The sequence below is a fragment of the Scyliorhinus canicula genome, chromosome 10 (assembly GCF_902713615.1).
Source record: "Scyliorhinus canicula chromosome 10, sScyCan1.1, whole genome shotgun sequence".
Lineage (NCBI taxonomy): Eukaryota > Metazoa > Chordata > Chondrichthyes > Carcharhiniformes > Scyliorhinidae > Scyliorhinus > Scyliorhinus canicula.
The window spans coordinates 27,680,030-27,699,742 of record NC_052155.1 but is presented as its reverse complement, the minus strand read 5'-3'; the positions used below and the strand labels follow the sequence as shown (position 1 = coordinate 27,699,742).

At 49.6% G+C, this 19,713-nt stretch overlaps 1 protein-coding gene across 1 annotated transcript in view; it reads left to right on the top strand.

Annotated features, from left to right (window-relative positions):
* The first annotated feature begins 4,466 nt into the window (after window positions 1-4,466).
* trpn1 (transient receptor potential cation channel, subfamily N, member 1) overlaps window positions 4,467-19,713 on the top strand; it is a 162,570-nt gene continuing 147,323 nt past the window's right edge. Inside the window, exon 1 of the mRNA XM_038810458.1 lies at window positions 4,467-4,606. Coding sequence (XP_038666386.1) covers window positions 4,467-4,606 — 140 coding nt within the window. The remainder of the gene's footprint in view (window positions 4,607-19,713) is intronic.

Here is a 19,713-nt window from a genome sequence, read left to right as displayed (position 1 = left end):
TATCTAAATGTGTGGGAAGGCAATTGAAAATGAAAATGAAAATCGCTTATTGTCACGAGTAGGCTTCAATGAAGTTACTGTGAAAAGCCCCTAGTCGCCACATTCCGGCGCCTGTCCGGGGAGGCTGGTACGGGAATCGAACCGTGCTGCTGGCCTGCTTGGTCTGCTTTAAAAGCCAGCGATTTAGCCTGGTGAGCTAAACCAGACCCTGGAATTGAGTCTTCACAGTTTGAGTAAGAATTGGATTTTCCCTTATCACACCGATACAACAATGTAGACCTTTGTAACACCTGCAAAATTACCTATTGAGATAGAGAACTGTTTCTCCAACCTTTTCCTCAGAAGTGAGACTAAGTTTCTGCTTTGTCATTGTTCTCTGTAGTGTTTGAACAGTGTTTGAATAGTTCCTCTTTCAATAGCCAGATATGGTACAGGCCACTGGACAGAATGGCTGTCTTTAAATTCTATCCTGTTTTTCCTGTTCCATGGTGCAACATTATCAGCAGTGCCTGCTGCACCGAAGAGTTGGAAAATGAGTGGAAAGGCTGTTGCTTATCTTATTAGAAAATACAATTCTTTACTTCTATTTGTTATGTTCTACACAGTTTTATATTCGCTCCGATGTTTCTGGAGGGGAGCTTCAGGGTCAGGGTGTGACCTCAAGGTGGGGTGTGGAGAAAGAAATTTGCAAGTAAATTAGAGGTGCATGGATTATAGAGTAATTGTAATGGGGGACTTCCATTATCCAAAAATAGGCTTGGATAGGAATCGTGCTGAGGGGTAAGAGGGGCGAGATTTCCTTGAATGTGTTCTGAGATAGTTTTCTGCAGCAGTGTTTTCAGTTTGGCGAGAGGGTACTGGCGCTGAGGAATGAGTTGCCCCGAGTGGATCAAATATCCAGAGAGCATTTAGGGGGACACAGTGACCATTGTTGGCCACAGAGGAGGACAACCAATTGCAGAGCAGGGATAATTAATTGGGGAAATCCAACTTAGTGGGGATGAGAATGTATCAGAGTCGAGTGAGTTAGAATCAAATGTTGGGAGAAAAGATAATGGCGGAAAAAAAAAATCCCCTATCACTATAGCTCTCCCACTGTCCTTCTTCACCCCAGCACAGCTGCACCACCCTTGGAGCGCCCTGAGGAACCATTTCCTCACCAGAATCCAAAATGGGAAAGCGGTTAGAGAGTGAAATAGCTTCAGGGCATTCTGCCTTACTTTGCAGTCTATCTTAGATATTCTACGGCAGTCACCCATTCTCTGATTGTATGGCTAACTGCAGTGTGGCCACCTTTCTAAATCTGCTACCCATGCTACCCTTAGCCTTGCGGATATTGACCACAGTGAATTCAGCTGCTGCTCGAGTTCTGCAATCCAGAGCTCAAGTTTTGGCAGATGTAGTCATCAAGAAGACTATGTGCCTGTGTGACTTCCCATGCCACGCATGATGCACATTCCACATGACTGATTGTTCTCAATTTAAAAATGCGACAGCCAATTTGCAGGCAGTAAACTCCCACAAGCAGCATTTTCTATTATGTATTTATGTAATAACGACCATATAATCTGCATTGTGATGCTGTTTGATGGATTGAACAGGACACCAGGGATTCTGTTATGCTTCATGGACTCTGTTTCATCCACCTGAGAAGGTAGAATGTCGATGTATTTGACCATCTGATGTGTAATCAACTGGAACATGAGCCGAGATTTGTTTTTTGTTTTTGAGCCCTGGACCTAGATCTGAACATGCAACTGCTGACTCCAAGGTGGTCGTGCCAGCAACTAAGCCTGGGCTGATGCCACATATTTTTTTGCTCTGTAAATTGCTGGACTTCGGAGCTGCTAATGGAAAGGTGAAGTGTCCCTTGAGGAGATACAGGATGCAAAAGCGTGTTTGGGCCAGGGTATCTGCAGCCACTCACCTGGCTGTCTGGGATTTCAGTGATGGACCGATCCAGGCATTGTTCAGATGGGTGCGTGAAGCTTCATTCCAACAATAACCCACCTCCCCATACCCACCGGGTTGCCAGTAAGCCTGATAGAGTCACAGAGGTTTGCAGCATGGAAAAAGGCCCTTCGGGCCAACTTGTCCATGCCACCCAGTTTTTACCACTCAGCTAGTTCCAATCGCCCATATTTACCCACCTTGTCCATATAACTGCTTTTTAAAAGACAAAATTGTATCCGCCTCTACCACTGCCTCTAGCTGCTCGTTCCAGACACTCATCACCCTCTGCGAGAAAAAAATTGCTCCTCTGGTCCCTTTTCTATCTCTCCCCTCTCACCTTAAACCTATGCCCTCTAGTTTTAGACTCCCCTATCTTTGGGAAAAGATGTTGACTATCTACCTCTGCCCCTTATTATTTTATAGACCGCCAGAATATTTCCCCTCAGCCTTCTAAGCTCCAAGGAAATAAGTCCCAGCCTACCCAGCATCTGAGTCCATTTTTTCTTTCCTCTTTCTAGGTTATTAATATCCTTTGTATAATAGGGGGACCAGAATGTTACACAGTATTCCAAGTGTGGCCTTACTAATGTCTTGTACAACTTCAGCAAGATGTCCCAACTCCTGTATCCAGTGTTCTGACCAATGAAACCAAGCATACCGCACGCCTTGTTCACCATCCTGTCCACCTGTGACTCCACTTTCAAGGAGCTATGGACCTGGACTCCTAGATCTCTTTGTTCTATAACTCGCCCCAACACCCGACCATTAACTGAGTAGGTCCTGCCCCGATTCGATCTACCAAAATGTATCACCTCACATTTATGTAAATTAAACTCCATCTGCCATTCATCGGCTCACTGGCCCAATTGATCAAAGTCCCATTGCAATCCCAGATAACCTTCTTCACTGTCCACTATGCCACCAATCTTGGTGTCATCTGCAAACTCACTAACTGATGCCAGTATTGAGGAAAATTCTAGAATCCATTAGCAAAGATTTTATAGCCGAGCACTTAGGAAAATGTAGCAGGATCATACAGTCAGCATGGATTAATGGAGGGAAAATCATGCTTGACAAATCTACTGGAATTTTTCGAGGATGTAACTAGTAGGGTTGACAAGGGGGAGCCAGTGGATGTGGTATATTTGGACTTCCAGAAGGCTTTTGACAAAGTCCCGCATAAGAGATTAGTGTGTAAAATTAAAGAGCAAAGGATTAGAAACAGAGGGATAGAAAACTGGTTGGCAGACAGGAAACAAAGAGTAGGAATTAATGGGTCTTTTTCAAATTAACAGGTGGGGTAGCGCAGGGAGCAAAATGAAATATCCCCAAATTTGCAGATGACACCAAGTTGGGTGGGAGGGTGAGCTTTGAGGAGCATGCAGAAATTCTTGAGTGTGATTTGGGCAAGTTGAGTGAGTGGGAAAATGAATGGCAGATGCAGTATAATTTGGATAAATGTGAGCTTATCCACTTTGGTAGCAAAAACGAGAAGGCAGACTATTATCTGAATGGTCATAAATTAGGAGAGGACATTGTGCAATGAGACCTGGGTGCCCTCATACACCGGTCACTGAAGGTAAGCATGCAGGTGGTAAAGAAAGCAAATGGTATGCTGGCCTTCATTGCAAGAGGATTCAAGTAAAGGAGCAGCGATGTATTGCTGCAATTATACTGGGCCTTGGTGAGGCAACACCTGGAAAATTGTGTAAAGTTTTGATCCTCCATATCTGGGGACGGATATTCTTGCAGCAAAGGTTTACCTGACTGATTCCTTAGATGGCGGGATTGACTTCGGAGGGGGTATTGAATTGGTTAGGATTATATTCGCTCAAGTTCAGAAAAATGAGGGGGTTCTCATAGAAACGGATAAACTTATAACAGGGCTAGACAGGGTAGATGCAGGAAGGATGTTCCCGATGGTGGGGTGCCCAGAACCAGGGGTCATAGTCTGAGGATAGAGGGTAAACCATTTAGGATAGAGATAAGGATGTCTTCACCCAGAGAGTGGTGGGTCTGTGCAATTCGTTACCACAGAAGTAGTTGAGGTCAAAAAATTGTGGTCGGGAGTCTCCATTTCTGAAACTAAGTGTTGACGCCGACGCAGAATTCGTGGTCTTTCATGACTGCAAAACTGGCGCCACATCTGGACTAACTCCGCTACTGTTAAGGGGAACATGTGGAACACAATTGGTTCTAATGAGAAACAGTGCGGGATTTTTCGGTTTCGCGATTGACGCTCAGGAGGCTGACAAGTTGCAGCTGCATATACACACTTCACTCCCCACACACAATCCCAGCCAACAAGATGACAGCGAGGAGAGCAGCCCCAAGGTTCATGGGCGCAGACCCCGAGACTCTCCTGGTTAACGGGTGGATGTTTAAATGGAAAAAAGGTGCAGGAGTAGTGGAGGAAGAGTTTACTCCACCGGTGGATTGATTTGTGGACCAGAAGTGGTTTTAGGCGGAAGGAGCTTTGGGAGCGAAAAACTGTTCCTGCGACACAGGGGAAGATGGCGGAGGGCAAGGGATCGGCCCTACCATCTCAGTGGTCTATGAAGCAGCTGGTGGACGAGAAGTTCACCCAGCAGAGAAAGGAGCCTCTGGAGGACCTGGCGAGGACGGTGGATCCGTTTGAGGACGGTGGATCCGCGTAAGGCCACATGGACCTGGGTTTGGAGTCTCAAAGCCAGACAATCCAGAAGGTGGAGGAGATGGTGAGGGAGCATGAGGAGCAGCTTACTTTGTTGGCGACCGAGATGGGGGTGATGTGAGATATCCAGAAGCGCCTTCAGGAGAAGGTGGAAGATCTAGAGAACCGCTCCTGGAGACAGAACCTGAGGATAGTGTGGTTGCCAGAGGGCATTGAGGGAGCTGACACACATGTAGCCAAGATGCTGGAGACGCTGCTGGGATAGGGGGTCTTCGACGGTCACTGGAGGTGCACCGGGCGCTCAAGAAGCCTCAGGGTAACGGGCCGTCGAGGGCGATGGTGGTGCGGTTGCAGAGCGGGCTTAACTGAGTGAATGCTGTCCTCTTTAAGGAAGGGGTGAAATATGGGATGCTGTACCCGGCCCACCTCTGGGTAACCTACAATGGTCGGTAATATTATTGTGGGATACCGGGGCAGCACGTTGGCGCAGTGGTTAGCTCTGCTGTCTCACAGCGCCGAGGTCCCAGGTTCGATCCCTGGGTCTCTGTCCGTGTGGAGTTTGTACATTCTCCCCATGTTTGCGTGGGTTTTGCCCCCACAACCCAAAAAGATGTGCAGGGTAGGTTGATTGGCCATGCTAAATTGCCCCTTAACTGGAAAAAATTAAATGGGTACTCTAAATGTATATATTTTTTTAAATTAAAATTTTGGGACACCGAAGGTAGCGATGGAGTTTGTGAGAGACAATGGACTGGCAGGAAGGTAGCAATGGAGTTTGTGAGAGACAATGGACTGGCAGGAAGGTAGCGATGGAGTTTGTGAGAGACAATGGACTGGCAGGAAGGTAGCGATGGAGTTTGTGAGAGACAATGGACTGGCAGGAAGGTAGCGATGGAGTTTGTGAGAGACAATGGACTGGCAGGAAGGTAGCAATGGAGTTTGTGAGAGACAATGGACTGGCAGGAAGGTAGCGATGGAGTTTGTGAGAGACAATGGACTGGCAGGAAGGTAGCAATGGAGTTTGTGAGAGACAATGGACTGGCAGGAAGGTAGCGATGGAGTTTGTGAGAGACAATGGACTGGCAGGAAGGTAGCAATGGAGTTTGTGAGAGACAATGGACTGGCAGGAAGGTAGCGATGGAGTTTGTGAGAGACAATGGACTGGCAGGAAGGTAGCGATGGAGTTTGTGAGAGACAATGGACTGGCAGGAGAAGAAGGACATTGAACTTTGGAGGAGGTGTTTGAGGAGGTTAGTTCTCCCTATAGAATCATAGAACCATAGAATTTACAGTGCTGAAGGAGCCCATTCAGCCCATCGAGTAGGCACTGGCCATTTAAGCCCGCACATCCACCCTATCCCCGTCTTCCCATCCAACCTTTTTGGACACTAAGAGCAATTTAGCATGGCCAATCCACCTAATGCACATCTCTGGACAGTGGAAGGAAACTGGAGCACCCGGAGGAAACCCACGCCGACACGGGGAGAATGGTGGTGGGGGGGTGGGAGGAGTGGGGGGTGGTGGTGGGGGGGGGGTCCTTTCCTCCTTTCTTTCTTCCAGGAGGGATTGTTAGGGTTATTTGGGGAGGGGGGGGGGGTGGGAGAGGATCATGGGTGAGTGCATTGGGCTCTATTTTTGCTTTGGGGGCCATTATCCTTTGTTCATCTGTGGGGGTTGTGTCTTTTTTTTCTGTCTTTGATTGTTGATATTTTTCTTTGCACCAAGATAGTGCTTGAGCAGGGGAGGGGAATTAGTGGGGGTAGGATGCTAGGCTCCTTGAGCGGGGGCAGCCAGGCTAGCTGGGCGGGCTGGTTCATGGAAGCGCAGTGGAGGGGTGAGCAGGTGGTTAGAGTTTTGATGGGGGTTGGGATTGTTGTTTTGTTGGGGGGAATGACTGCATGGTCAATCCACCTACACACCCTTTGGACTGTTGGGGGAAACCGGAGCACCCGGAGGACACAGGGAGAAAATGCAAACTCCACACAGCCAAAGATTCAAAGATGCTTACACAGCGTGAAAATAAACTGACTTAAACTCCACTAATCCAATGCACAATGCTGAATGCTTTAACATTTCCTTTCCTTAGCACAACAAACTTTTAATTGCCAGGGAGGTAGATAGTTTGTACGAGCAATTCACCTTGCATCACTGCTTTGAGGCCATATATTCATTCTTCCTTGTCAACTTTGAGTATGATGCAGAGACTAAGTCATGTGATGAGCTTGTGTCCCAGAATTCAGTATCAAATCGTATTAGGTTGACATAGATTGTGTGTCAACTAAACTAAAAAATAATCAATTAACATTGGTTTCCCTACCTTGAGACAGATTGCATGGGCTTTTGATGCCCCACCTAACTTGTCTGCTGTACGTCAAATATCTCTCATTGTGTTTTCTCCTGTAAGTGTGGGTACTGAACTGGCCGTGCCAGTATCATTGTAACTCCCAAACCCTACCATTTCCTAATCCTGGCATCATTTGTAAAATATGAAATTTGCTCATTTTCTGTATTATTAATCCCATTCATTGCTTTTTATGTGGCTTAAATAGTATTTCAATTTATGAGACAACTATAAGATTTCAGTTTTCACAGGGTGGCATTTTACGTCTTCACCTCTCACCTTATTATTATTCTTTTTTTTAATAAACATTTTATTGAGGTACTTCTTTGGCATTGTAACAGCAACAAAATCAACAATGTAAATAACAAGGAAAATATTAACATCGTACAAATACTCTCTCCCATAGGTCCCACCATTACTTACCCACTAGTCTGCATGAGCCTCCTCCCCGGTTGCCACCTCCGGGCGAACCCTAACAATGACCCTCTCATAGCAAACTTAATTTTCTCCAGGCAGAAGATCCAACCATGTCTGTTAGTCAGGTCTCTGATTTCGGAGGCTTCGAGTCCCTCCATGCTAGTATTATGTGCCTCCGGGCTACCAGGGAAGCAAAGGCCAGAACATCTGCCTCTTTCTCCTCCTGGATTCCCGGATCCCCCGACACCCTGAAAATCGGCACCTCTGGACTCACTGTAACCCTAGTATTTAATACGTTGGACATGGCGTCGGCAAACCCCTGCCAAAATTCTCTCAGTTTTGGGCATGCCCAGAACATGTGGACATGGTTCGCTGCCCCCCCCCCGCCCCCCCCCCCGCACACTTTGCACACCTGTTCTCCACCCCAAAGAATCTGCTCATCCGGGCCATTGTCATGTGAGCCCGGTGAACGACCTTGAATTGGATCAGGCTGAGCCTGCCGCATTTTGCGGTCGTGTTGACCCTACCCAACGGTCCGCTCAGAGGCCCTCCTCTATCTCTCCCCCAGCTCCTCCTCCCACTTTTGCTTCAGCTCCTCGGTCTGCATCTCCTCTGATCCCATAAGCTCTTCATATATGTCCAAGATGCTCCCCTCTCCTATCCATCCTCTAGAAACCACCCTATCCTGAATCCCCCTTAGCGGCAGGAGTGGGAAGGTTGGTACCTGCCTCCACGGAAAGTCCCGCACGTGTAGATATCGAAATTCATTTTCCCCCGCCAACGCTAACTTCTCCTCCAGCGCCCTTATACTCAGGAAGCTTCCTTCTATAAACAAGTCCCCCATCCTCTCAATCCCCGCTCTCCGCCAAATTCAGAACCTCCCGTCCATCCTCCCCAGGGCAAACCGGTGATTATCGCAGATTGGGGACCACACCGATGCTCCCTCTGCTCCCACATGTCTCCTCCACTTCCCCCAGACTCTCAGGGCCGCCATCACCACTGGACTGGTGGAGTACCGCGCCAGCAGGAACGGCAGAGGCGCTGTTACCAGCGCCCCAGACTTGTGCCCTTACAAGAAGCAGCCTCCACGACAACCCATGCCAGCTCCCCCACCACCCCCCACCATCCCCAGCCACCTCCTCACCATGGCTATATTAGCCGCCCAGTAATAATTGCTGAAATTCGGCAGCGCCAGCCCACCATCCCCCCCGACCCCGCTCAAGCATTGCCTTCCTCACTTGCGGGGAATTGCACACCCCCCCAAACAAAGCCCACAATAATTTTATTGATCCGCTTAAAAAAGGACCACAGAATAAAGATGGGGAGGCATTGGAAAACAAATAGGAACCTCAGGAGGGCCGTCATTTTTACTGATTGAACTCTGCCCGCCAGAGGCAACGGGAGTGCATCCCATCTCCGGAAATCCTCCTTCATCTGCTCCACCAGCCGGGCCAAGTTCAATTTATTTAACCCGTCCCAATCCCTCGCCACTTGGATACCCAGGTACCTAAAACTGTCCCCTACCATTCTGAACGGCAGATCTCCCAGTCGCTTCTCCTGTCCCCTCGCCTGGACCACAAACATCTGGCTCTTCCCCATATTGAGCTTATACCCCGATAACCAGCCGAATTCCCTAAAATTCCCATAATTCCATCCATCCCCTACATTGGATCTGAGACATACAACAATAGGTCATCCGCATACAGCGCGACCCTGTGCTCCACCCCTCTCCCTCCCGGGCCAGCCCCTTGCGGCCCTCCGAGCAATTGCCAGCAGCACTATCGCCAGCGCAAACAGCAGTGGGGAGAAGGGGCATCCCTGTCACGTCCCCTGGTGCAGTCTGAAAAAGTCCGAAGTCGCCGTTTGTCCGTACGCTTGCAACCGGAACCCGGTACAGCAACCTAACCCAGTCAATAAAGCCCCTCCCAAAACTGAACCACTCCAGCACCTCCCATAAATAATGCCACTCAACTCGGTCAAAGGCTTTCTCCACATCCATTGTGACCACTACCTCAACCTTCCAAGGGCATCGTGATCATGTTTAACAGCCTTCTTACATTGGCCACCAGCTGCCTACCCTTAACGAACCCTGTCTGATCCTCCACAATAACGTTCAGTACACACTCCTCGATCCTGGACGACAAAAGTTTGGCCAGAAGTTTGGCATCTACGTTCAGGAAATCGGCCTGTAAGACCCACATAGCTCAGGGTCCTTGTCCCGTTTCAGGATGAGCGAGATCATGGCCTGTGACATTGTCTGGGGCAGAACCCTTCTTTACTTAGCCTTGTTAATGACCTTCATCAGCACCGGCCCCTATATTCCGGAGAACTTTTTATAGAACTCGACTGGGTACCTGTCCGGCCCGGGGCCTTACCCGACTCCATGGCCTTCAAATCCTCCACTATCTCCTCCAGCCTGATCGCCTAGTTGCCCCCTCCCCTCCCCCGCCGATCAGCCATCCCCTTGCTTGGGCCCGTCTCCAGCCTCTGCGCCGTACCTCCACCAGCCCGCCCCACGGCGGCCCCCACCCCTGACCTCCTCAGTGTCCCTCCACCGAAGTCCCACCCTGGTCAGCAGAACCCATCCCCCCCTTCCCCGCCCAGCAACACTACTCTAAAACCTAACCCAACTAGCAAACCAAACATTTTTTTTTTTTTAATAAATTTAGAGTACCCAATTATTTTTTCCAATTAAGGGGCCAATCCACCTAATCTGCACATCTTTGGGTTGTGGGGGCGAAACCCACGCAGACACGGGGAGAATGTGCAAACTCCACACGGACAGTGACCCAGAGCCGGGATTCGAACCCGGGTCCTCAGCGCCGTAAGCAGCAATGCTAACCACTGTGCCACCGTGCTGCCCCTAGCAAACCAAACATATACACACTCCTCCCCCCACCCCCCACTGTGTCTCACCCAGCTAGCTTGGTGGCCCCCGGCGCCAAGAAGTCTCCCACCTATTGTTCCTTCGCTCCCCCCCCCCCGCTTATACAAACAAAATCCCTCATCTAACAATCCCCAAACAAACACCCAACAGCAAGAAAACAGAGAAAACAAGAGCACCACCCACCGAAACCCAGACATCCTACAAAAGTGCACATCCAAAAAACAAAAGGGACATTGCCAACATCTACTGTCTTTTTCCCGCCCTTTCTTATTTTTCCCCTTAAACAGAGCCCCGAAAACAGACACGAAACGCTAAGAGAAAGCCTAACAAATTTTTTTTAAAAAAGGAAAACAAAACCTTTTCTCCATACACCAATACGTGGAACACCGGTGCCCAATTGCCTCAGCCTTCGAATTTGCCGTTTAAAACCAGAAAAAAGTCCGGGGGAAAGGTCCAAAAGTCCGACCAGAGCGGGAGCCACCAAATGTGCGACTTACTCCTTCATAACCGCCACCGGAAGTCCCCTCATTATTATTCTTAATCATTTTTTAACTCTCTGTAGCAAGTGTGTGATCCGTGCAACAGGAAAATCTATTTTTGTTTACTCCTGTTTCCCCTTTCTCCCTGACACTCTCCATCTGCAGATCATCCCACTTAATATCATTCAAAATAACATAATGCATGAATTAGCACAGGGCTAATTTGCTGGCTTTGAAAGCAGACCAAGCAGGCCAGCAGCACGGTTCGATTCCCGTAACAGCCTCCCCGAACAGGCGCCAGAATGTGGCGACTAGGGGCTTTTCACAGTAACTTCATTTGAAGCCTACTCGTGACAATAAGTGATTTTCATTTCATTTAAAATATTCGGCAGCTCTCCACTCCTCCAGATCCATCTTGTGAATGCGTTTCACCAGGTTTACTTACCACCATGTCCTTAATAGTCCTAATCCAAATTATTCACTCTTTCACTTTAATTTTACTCTTTTTTGACAGTTATTGATGTGTTTAATTCTATCCCAATTGTTTTAAAATCAGCATCTCAATGGAGTATGTGGAGCTTTGATAACTGAAAGGTATTGTCTTACACTACTGGCCCCATTAACCCTTTCACACCATGCTGTTTGTCAGGTAGTGGTCATGCCTGGGGCCTGCTCTTCAATGCATAATTGCAAGTATTTTCAAAGCCATGAATGTGAGGAAGTGAACAAACGAACAAGGTGTACTTTAGGACCATGCGGATTGAGTGTTCACAGACAGGACAAAAGGATTCAGCCAAAAGCCTGTTTGAAACCATCGGGGGAAGGGGAGCTTTTGCCTCGTGGTAAGCATGGGGCAAAGGATGATGGGATTACAAAGGCAAAGCGACCAATTAAGATATAGAGCCAGGTCAGGAGGTGTATAGAATGACCAATGGGAAGCTTATATGTGAATCTTACTGTGATTTTTGAATATATCAGCTAAAGCTCTTTTGTATTCTGTCTCTTTGGTCCGGAGTGCTGCAGGAGACAGCATGTGGGTCCTGCAGCTCTATGGATTAATGCAGCCTTGCAAGTGAGTCGATTAAATGATATTATACCTGCAAATCCATCTCGATTTAATTGAATCTAGACTGACTGCGAATTAACCAGGAATTAACAAATGTGCCTATTTTGAATTGCTTTCCTGTACATTAGTTACTTCATATACAACTCTTCTGCACACTTACACCGTGCCCCAAATGTTATACCGTGCATTCTTGAGCTCTTTGCAATCTTATCAAAAGATCTCAAAGTTATTGCTGATCTCTGATACCCAGATGCCCTGGCTGGTGGCCAGGATATCACATTTTGTTCTCCGAAGTAAAAACATAGACATGGGCACAAGCATTACCAAGAGAAAGTTTATCAATTTATTAGCCTCCACCCCTTTACATATCGAGGCCAGATTGAAGCATTGCATTGAATTGTTCCAATGTTCCAAATCCCATTTGCTGCTTTAATTTCCTCCCTCTATCTTCTACCCTCAATGACTTAATCCTATCCCAACCACGAGCGCTGGAGAATGTTTGCAGTCTAATAAAATATCTTCATAATAGGCAAGATTCTCTGGAAATATTTCTAACTGTGGTATTTAGTGGGAACTGCTGCGAGCTTCCCGGCGCTCGGCCCAGCTGGGCCAGCAATGTCATTCAACGTTAATTGGTCCACTTATCGAGGCTCCACGGGCTTCTCGCCGCAAGTGAAGGCTTGCCAGCTGATTTACGGGCACCGCGCTTGGCAGCAACACGCTAACAAGGTCGAGCAGCACTTGCTCAGCCAACCCCAGCCAGCTCACAATAATGGTGCCGAGGGGACCGGCCCCAAGATTCAGTGATGCACACCTGTGGAGGGTCCTAGATGCAGTGAAGGCCAGGAGAGATGTCCTATTCCCATGAGGGTCCTGGATGGACAGCCATAGGGCAGCCAGTGCTACCTTGATGAGGTGGCCGTGGCTGTAAACTCCAGGAGTGTGACCAGGAGGACTGGCCTCCAGTGCCGAAAATAGGTCAATGACCTACACCAGGCAGCACGAGTGCGTAGACCCCAACGCACCCACCTGCCCGAGACTTTTCCACCCCCATGCGAGCACGCACCCCCCCAACTTTCAATGCGACCCCCAACCCTCCCTCCACCCCACCTCTCCCTTCAATTCCCCCAACCCTTCCTTCACATCCCCCTCCCACCTAGCATGAACCAAGCATGTGGCTAACGATGCCTTCTGTGTCTCCTCAGGAAAGCTCTCTCTCACAGTCACCGGGAGAGGTTCCAGACTGGCGGTGTTCCAAATTCATAGTGTTGTTAGCTTTCAGATTTCTTTTTCTTAAATAAACAATTTTATTGAGGTATTTTTGGCATATAAAACAATGACATTGTATAGTTGATGCACAATCAATAACTCCCGAAGCGAGATTGTAGGACAATTGAAGGCTTTATTGAACTAGATGTTTCCCCCAGCAGCGCAGGTACAGAATGCAGCAGCAAGGGAAACACAGACTCTTATACTCGGCCTTACTGGGTGGAACCAGCAGGCAATTCACCAATGATCTTACAGCATCAGGTACCTCCAACCTAGGTACCGTAATACCCCTAATACCGACTATTACAATAGTACCGTACAAAAGGAAAAGCAAATAACACATAGTGCAAACCATTCGCGCAAGGATCTGCACTACACTACCCTAGTCTCCCCCCCTGCTGACGATTAATTCTCCGCAAAGAAGTCAATGAATGGCTGCCACCTCCGGGCGAACCCCTATAGTGAACCTCTCAAGGCGAACTTAACCTTTTCTAGACCACGAAATCTCGCCATATCCGATAGCCATGCTTCGGTCTTCGGGGGCTTTGTGTCCCTCCATGCCAACAGTATTCGTTGCCGGGCTACCTGGGAAGCAAAGGCCAAGACATTGGCATCCTTCTCCTCCTGGACTCCCGGGTCCTCCGACACCCTAAAGATTGCCACCTCAGGACTCATTACCACCCCAGTTTTCAAACCCCGGGACATGATGTCCGTGAATCCCTGCCAGTACCCCCTGAGTCTAGGGCACGACCAGAACACGTGCACGTGATTAGCCGGCCCACCGGCGCATCTGACACACTTGTCCTCCAGCCCGAAAAATTTACTCATCCGGGCCACTGTCAGGTGGGCCCGGTGCACGACCTTAAACTGGATCAGACTGAGCCTGGCACACGTTGCGGTCGTGTTTACTCTGCCCAGAGCTTCTGCCCAAATACCGTCCTCCAGCTCCCCCCTGAGCTCCTCTTCCCATTTAAGCTTCAGGTCATCAGTCTGTGTATCCTCTGCTCCCATTAGTTCTTTGTAAATATCTGAGACTCTACCCTCACCTACCTCTCTCTTCGATACTACCCTGTCCTGCCTCCCCTTTGGCGGGAGGCATGGGAAGGATGGCACCAGTCTGCGCATGAAATCCCGCACCTGTAAGTGTCTAAAGTCATTCCCTCCCACCATCGCGAACTTCTCCTCCAACGCCCTCATGCTCGGAAAGCTCCCTTCCAGGAACAGATCACCCACCCTCACAATCCCCGCCCTCCGCCACAGTCGATACCCACCGTCCATGTTCCCCGGCGCAAATTGGTGATTGCCGCAGATTGGGGTCCACACCGATGCTCTCACATCCCCTATATGCCTCCTCCACTGACCCCAGATCCGCAAAGTCGCCACCACTATAGGGCTGAGTGGAGTACCGCGCCAACGGGAGCGGCAGAGGCGCCGTAACTAGGGCCGCCAAACTGGTGCCCCCGCATGATGCAGCCTCCATCCGCTCCCAGACCGACCCCGTGTCCACCATCCATTTCCTTATCATCGCTATGTTGACCACCCAGTAGTAGTTGCTAAAGTTCAACAACGCCAGCCCCACCTCGCCTCTGCTCCTTTCGAACATCACCTTCCTCACCCGCGGGGACTTCCCCACCCAGACAAATCCCAGGATAATTTTATTCAGCCTCTTAAAGAAGGATCTCGGGATGAAAATGGGGAGACACTGAAATATGAACAAGAATCTCGGGAGAATTGTCATCTTGACAGTCTGCACCTTCCCCACTAGTGACAGCGGGAGCGCATCCCACCTCCGGACCTCCTCCCTCACTCATTCCGCCAATCGGGACAGGTTGAGCTCATGCAATCTGCCCCTGTCCCGTGCCACCTGTATCCCCAAGTATCTTCCTCCTACCAGCCTGAATGGCAGCCCCTTCAGCCTACTCTCCTGGCCCCTCGCCTGAATTATGAACAACTTGCTCTTAGCCATGTTCAATTTATATCCTGAAAACTGGCCAAATTCCCTCCATGATGCCGTCCAACCCCGCCATTGGGTCCGCTACGTATAACAACAGGTCATCCGCGTATAACAAGACTTTATGTTCCACTCCCCCCTGGACCAGCCCTTTCCAGTCCTTTGAAGCTCTCAGATCAATTGCCAGCGGCTCTATGGCCAGCGCGAACAGCAGTGGGGAGAGAGGGAAGCCCTGTCTTGTCCCGCGGTGTAGTCTGACGTAATCTGATGTCACCCTTTTTATCCTTACACTAGACTCTGGGGCCTGGTATAACAGCCTAACCCAGTCAATGAACCCCTCCCTGAACCCAAACCTTCCCAGCACCTCCCACAGATAGTCCCACTCGACCCGGTCGAAAGCCTTTTCCGCATCCATAGCTATCATTATCTCTGCCTTCCTGCTCTCCGGAGCCATCATGATCACATTAAGCAGCCTTCTTAGATTGGCCGCCAGTAGCCTACCCTTTACGAACCCAGTTTGGTCCTCTGCAATTACGTCCGGTACACAGTCCTCAATTCTAGTCGCCAAGATCTTGGCCAGTAACTTAGCGTCTGCGTTGATCAAAGAGATTGGCCTATAAGACCCACAGGCCTCCGGGTCTTTATCCCGTTGCAGAATAAGCAAAATAATGGCCTGCGACATCGTCGGGGTAGGACCCCTCTGTCTCTCGCCTCATTAAAAACCCTGACCAGCACCGGCCCCACTATCTCGGCAAACTTTTTGTAAAACTGCACCGGATACCCATCCGGCCCAGGGGCTTTACCCGACTGCATGACGTTCAGGCCCCCAGTACCTCTACAATCCCAACTAGGGCCCCCAGTCCGTCTACCAACCCCCTACCCACTTTTGGGAAGGTCAGTCCATCCAGGAACCATTTCATCCCCTCCAGTCCCCGGGGGGTTCCGAAGCGTATAGCTTACTATCGAAGGCCCTAAACACCTTGTTCAGTCCTGCCGGGTCCCCCGCCAGATTTCCCTCTCCATCCGCTATCCTTCCTATTTCCCTAGCCGCTTCTCTCTTCCTTAGTTTTTGCGCGAGCATTCTGCTGGCCTTCTCTCCATGCTCATATATCGCACGTTTTGCCTTTCTAAGCTGCTTTACAGCCTTGCCTGTAGTCAGCATCCCGAACTCGGCCTGCAGCCTCTGTCTTTTCCTGAGTAATTCTGACCTCGGGGACCCCGCGTAGCTCCTGTCCGTCCGTAAAATTTCCTGAACCAGTCGGTCCGTTTCTGCCCTGTCTGTCCTGCCCCTATGGGCCCGGATTGAGATCAGCCCCCCTCTCACCACTGCCTTCAGTGCCTCCCACAGCACCGCTGCTGAGACTTCTCCGGTATCATTTACCTTCAGGTAATTCTGTATACATCTCCTGAGTCTCTCACAGACCGCCTCGTCCGCAAGCAATCCAACTTCCAACCTCCATTGTGGGCGCTGGAAGCTATCGTTACAAATCCGTCGGTCTACCCAGTGCAGAGCATGGTCCAATATGGTAATTGCCGAATATTCTGCCCCCACCATCCCGGCCAGCAAGTCCCTACTCATGACGAAATCAATTCGGGAATACACTTTATGGACATGGGAGTAGTACGAAAACTCCCTCGCCGACGGCCGGCTAAACCTCCACGGATCCGCTCCCCCCATTTGCTCCATGAACCCTCTCAGTTCCTTTGCCATCGCTGGCAACCTGCCCGTTTTTGAAGACGACCGATCCAGACTCGGGTCCAGGACTGTGTTAAAGTCCCCACCCATGATCAGTTTGCGTGAGTCCAAGTCGGGGATCTTTCCTAGCAACCTCCTGATAAAATCCACATCGTCCCAATCAGGGGCATACGCACTGACCAAGACTATCCTCACCCCTTCGAGCTTACCCCTAACCATAACAAATCTGCCGCCCCCGTCCGCAAATGTACCCTCCGCCTCAAATTGAACCCTTTTATTAATCAGGATCGCAACCCCCTTCGTCTTAGTGTCGAGCCCCGAATGAAAGACCTGACTAACCCAGCCCTTCCTCAACCTAACCTGGTCTACCACTTTCAGGTGCGTCTCCTGCAGCATGGCTACGTCCGCCTTCAGAACGCGCAAATGCGTGAACACACGCGCCCTCTTCACTGGCCCATTTAGCCCTCTAACATTCCAGGTGATCAGCCTGGTTGGGGGGCACTTCGCCCCCCCCCCCTTGCCGATCAGCCATCCCCTTTCCTTGGCCAGACCTCAAGCCATGTGTCGCGCTTCCTCTGGCCCGCCTCCTGGCCGGCTCCACCCATGACCTCCTCACTGTTGCCATGTCCAATTTCCATCCTCGTCAGCAGATCAACTCCCCCCCCCCCCTCCCCACCAGTGACACCATCCTACCACCTAACCCCTGCTCTAGTCTAACTGTATGAATCCCCCCCACCTGGCTTCCGTTGACTAGCCCACCCAGCTAGCCTGGTGGCTCCCCGCTTCGGCGCCAGCACGTCTCTCACCCATTGTTCTCTGGCTCCCCTGTTGGCACTCCTGGCACCGACGTACCAAGGCTGCTATGTCTGTGTCCAAACTTGGCCACCAAACGTAGCTTCGAGCTAGCATCTTCATTTTAGACACCCCTGGGTGTCCGTGATGTAACTCGGTTAAGATTGCCTGACGGCCCTGAGCTGGGACGATTACCCGGGCTCCCCATAATAGGATACTGTCTTCTACGGTTATTTGGTCCCTTCTGCTCCAGTATGGGTGCATCTGGGGCTCCACTGGTCTTTCCAGTTCCCCTGTTAGCAGTAAATGCTTCATCTTGGCTAAAACTGGGTCTTTTTGCGTCCACAACCGAATATGTTGTGCGTCTACTGGTAGGGTGTCCAAAAAATTTAGAGTCATTACTGTCTCCTCTACTTTTGGTAGCGGTGGAGTGTCCGGGAGGGGAAGTCTGCTCAAAGCATCTGCATTTGCGACTCGCGTTCCCGGTCTGTGCTCCAGAACGTATCTATACGCCGCCAGTAGCAACGGCCAGCGTTGGATTCTAGCTGATGCAATCGGGGGTATTGACTTGTCTTCTTTTAATAACCCTAATAACGGCTTATGGTCCGTCACTATGGTGAATTTCTGCCCGTACAGATACTGGTGAAATTTTTTTACTGCGAATATCACCGCCAGTCCTTCCTTCTCAATTTGGGCGTACTTCCTCTCAGCCATCGCCAAGGTCCTCGAAGCATAGGCTATTGGCCGTTCTTCCCCATTACTTCCTCTATGGGCTAAGATGGCTCCTACCCCGTAGGGGATGCGTCACAAGTGACCACCAACTCCTTCCTTGGGTCATAATGCTCTAGGGCATTTTCGGATGACAGCTGTTCCTTAATGTCCCTAAATGCTCGGTTTTGGCGGGTGGACCATTTCCATTCTTGCCCCTTTTTTAGTAGCTGGTGGAGGGGTTCTAGGATGGACGCCCTATTTTCAATAAATTTTCCATAATAGGTTACCAACCCTAGAAATGATCGTAACTCCTGGACCGTGGTGGAAGCTGGGGCTTCTTTTATTGCCCTTACTCTGTCTTCTAATGGGTGTAAGCCTGACTCGTCTACTTTATATCCCAGGTACATCACTTGTGGGGCCAGAAAAATACATTTTTCCCCTTTTAGCCGTATGCCTGCCTTTGCGAAACACCTGAGCACTTCCTCCAGGTTCCTTAAGTGTTCCCTGTTTGTCCTAACCGTGATTAAGACATCGTCCAAATAAATCGCCACCTGCGGTAGTCCCTGCAGAATATTTTCCATCGTACGCTGGAATATAGCGCAGGTTGATGACACTCTGAAAGGTAGCCTAGTGTAACGAAAAAGGCCCTTCAGGGTGTTGATCGTAGCGAACTTCTGGGAGCCCTTGTCCAGTTTTAACTGTAAGTAGGCATGGCTCATGTCCAGTTTCGTGAACAAAAGCCCATCTGCCAATTTGGCATATAGGTCGTCTATTTTCGGGATTGGGTATTTGTCCAAGCAGTGCGTATTTGTTTACTGTCTGTTTGAAATCTCCACAGAGACGTATCGAGCCGTCTGGCTTCAAAATTGGTACCACCGGCGCTGCCCATTCCGAGAACTGTACTGGTCTGATAATGCTGTCGTGCCGTAACCTTTCTATTTCGTCATCTACTTGTTTCCTTAATGCAAAAGGTACCGGCCTGGCCTTACAAAATTTCGGAAGGGCTTTTGGGTCCACGTGCAAAGTTGCTTTGGCGCCTATGATTTCCCCCAAACCTTCCTGGAAGACCTCCGGGTATTTTTGGAGTACTCCACTCAACTGCCCGCTTCCACACTGGAAAATTTTTATCCAATCTAATTTTAGGTCTTTCAGCCAGTTCCGTCCAATTAAGCTCGGTCCGGAGCCCTCTACTATAGTCAACGGTAATCTGAGCAATTGTTTCTCATATTCCACGGGTACATGAGTCGTGCCTAGAACTTCCAGGGGTTCCACCGTGTAGGTTTTAAGTTTCGTCAATGTTTTTGTTAGGGTTAGTGGCTGGAGTCCATCTTTGATTTTTCTAAATGCTGTCAGTCCCATTACTGATACGGCCGCACCCGTGTCTATTTCCATTATTGTCGGCCGCCCGTTCACCCGTGGGGTAATCTTAATGGATTCTGCTTTCTTCGTTGCAATATTATATAATTGTTCCCCTTCAGAGGAAGATGGGGCGTCTAGG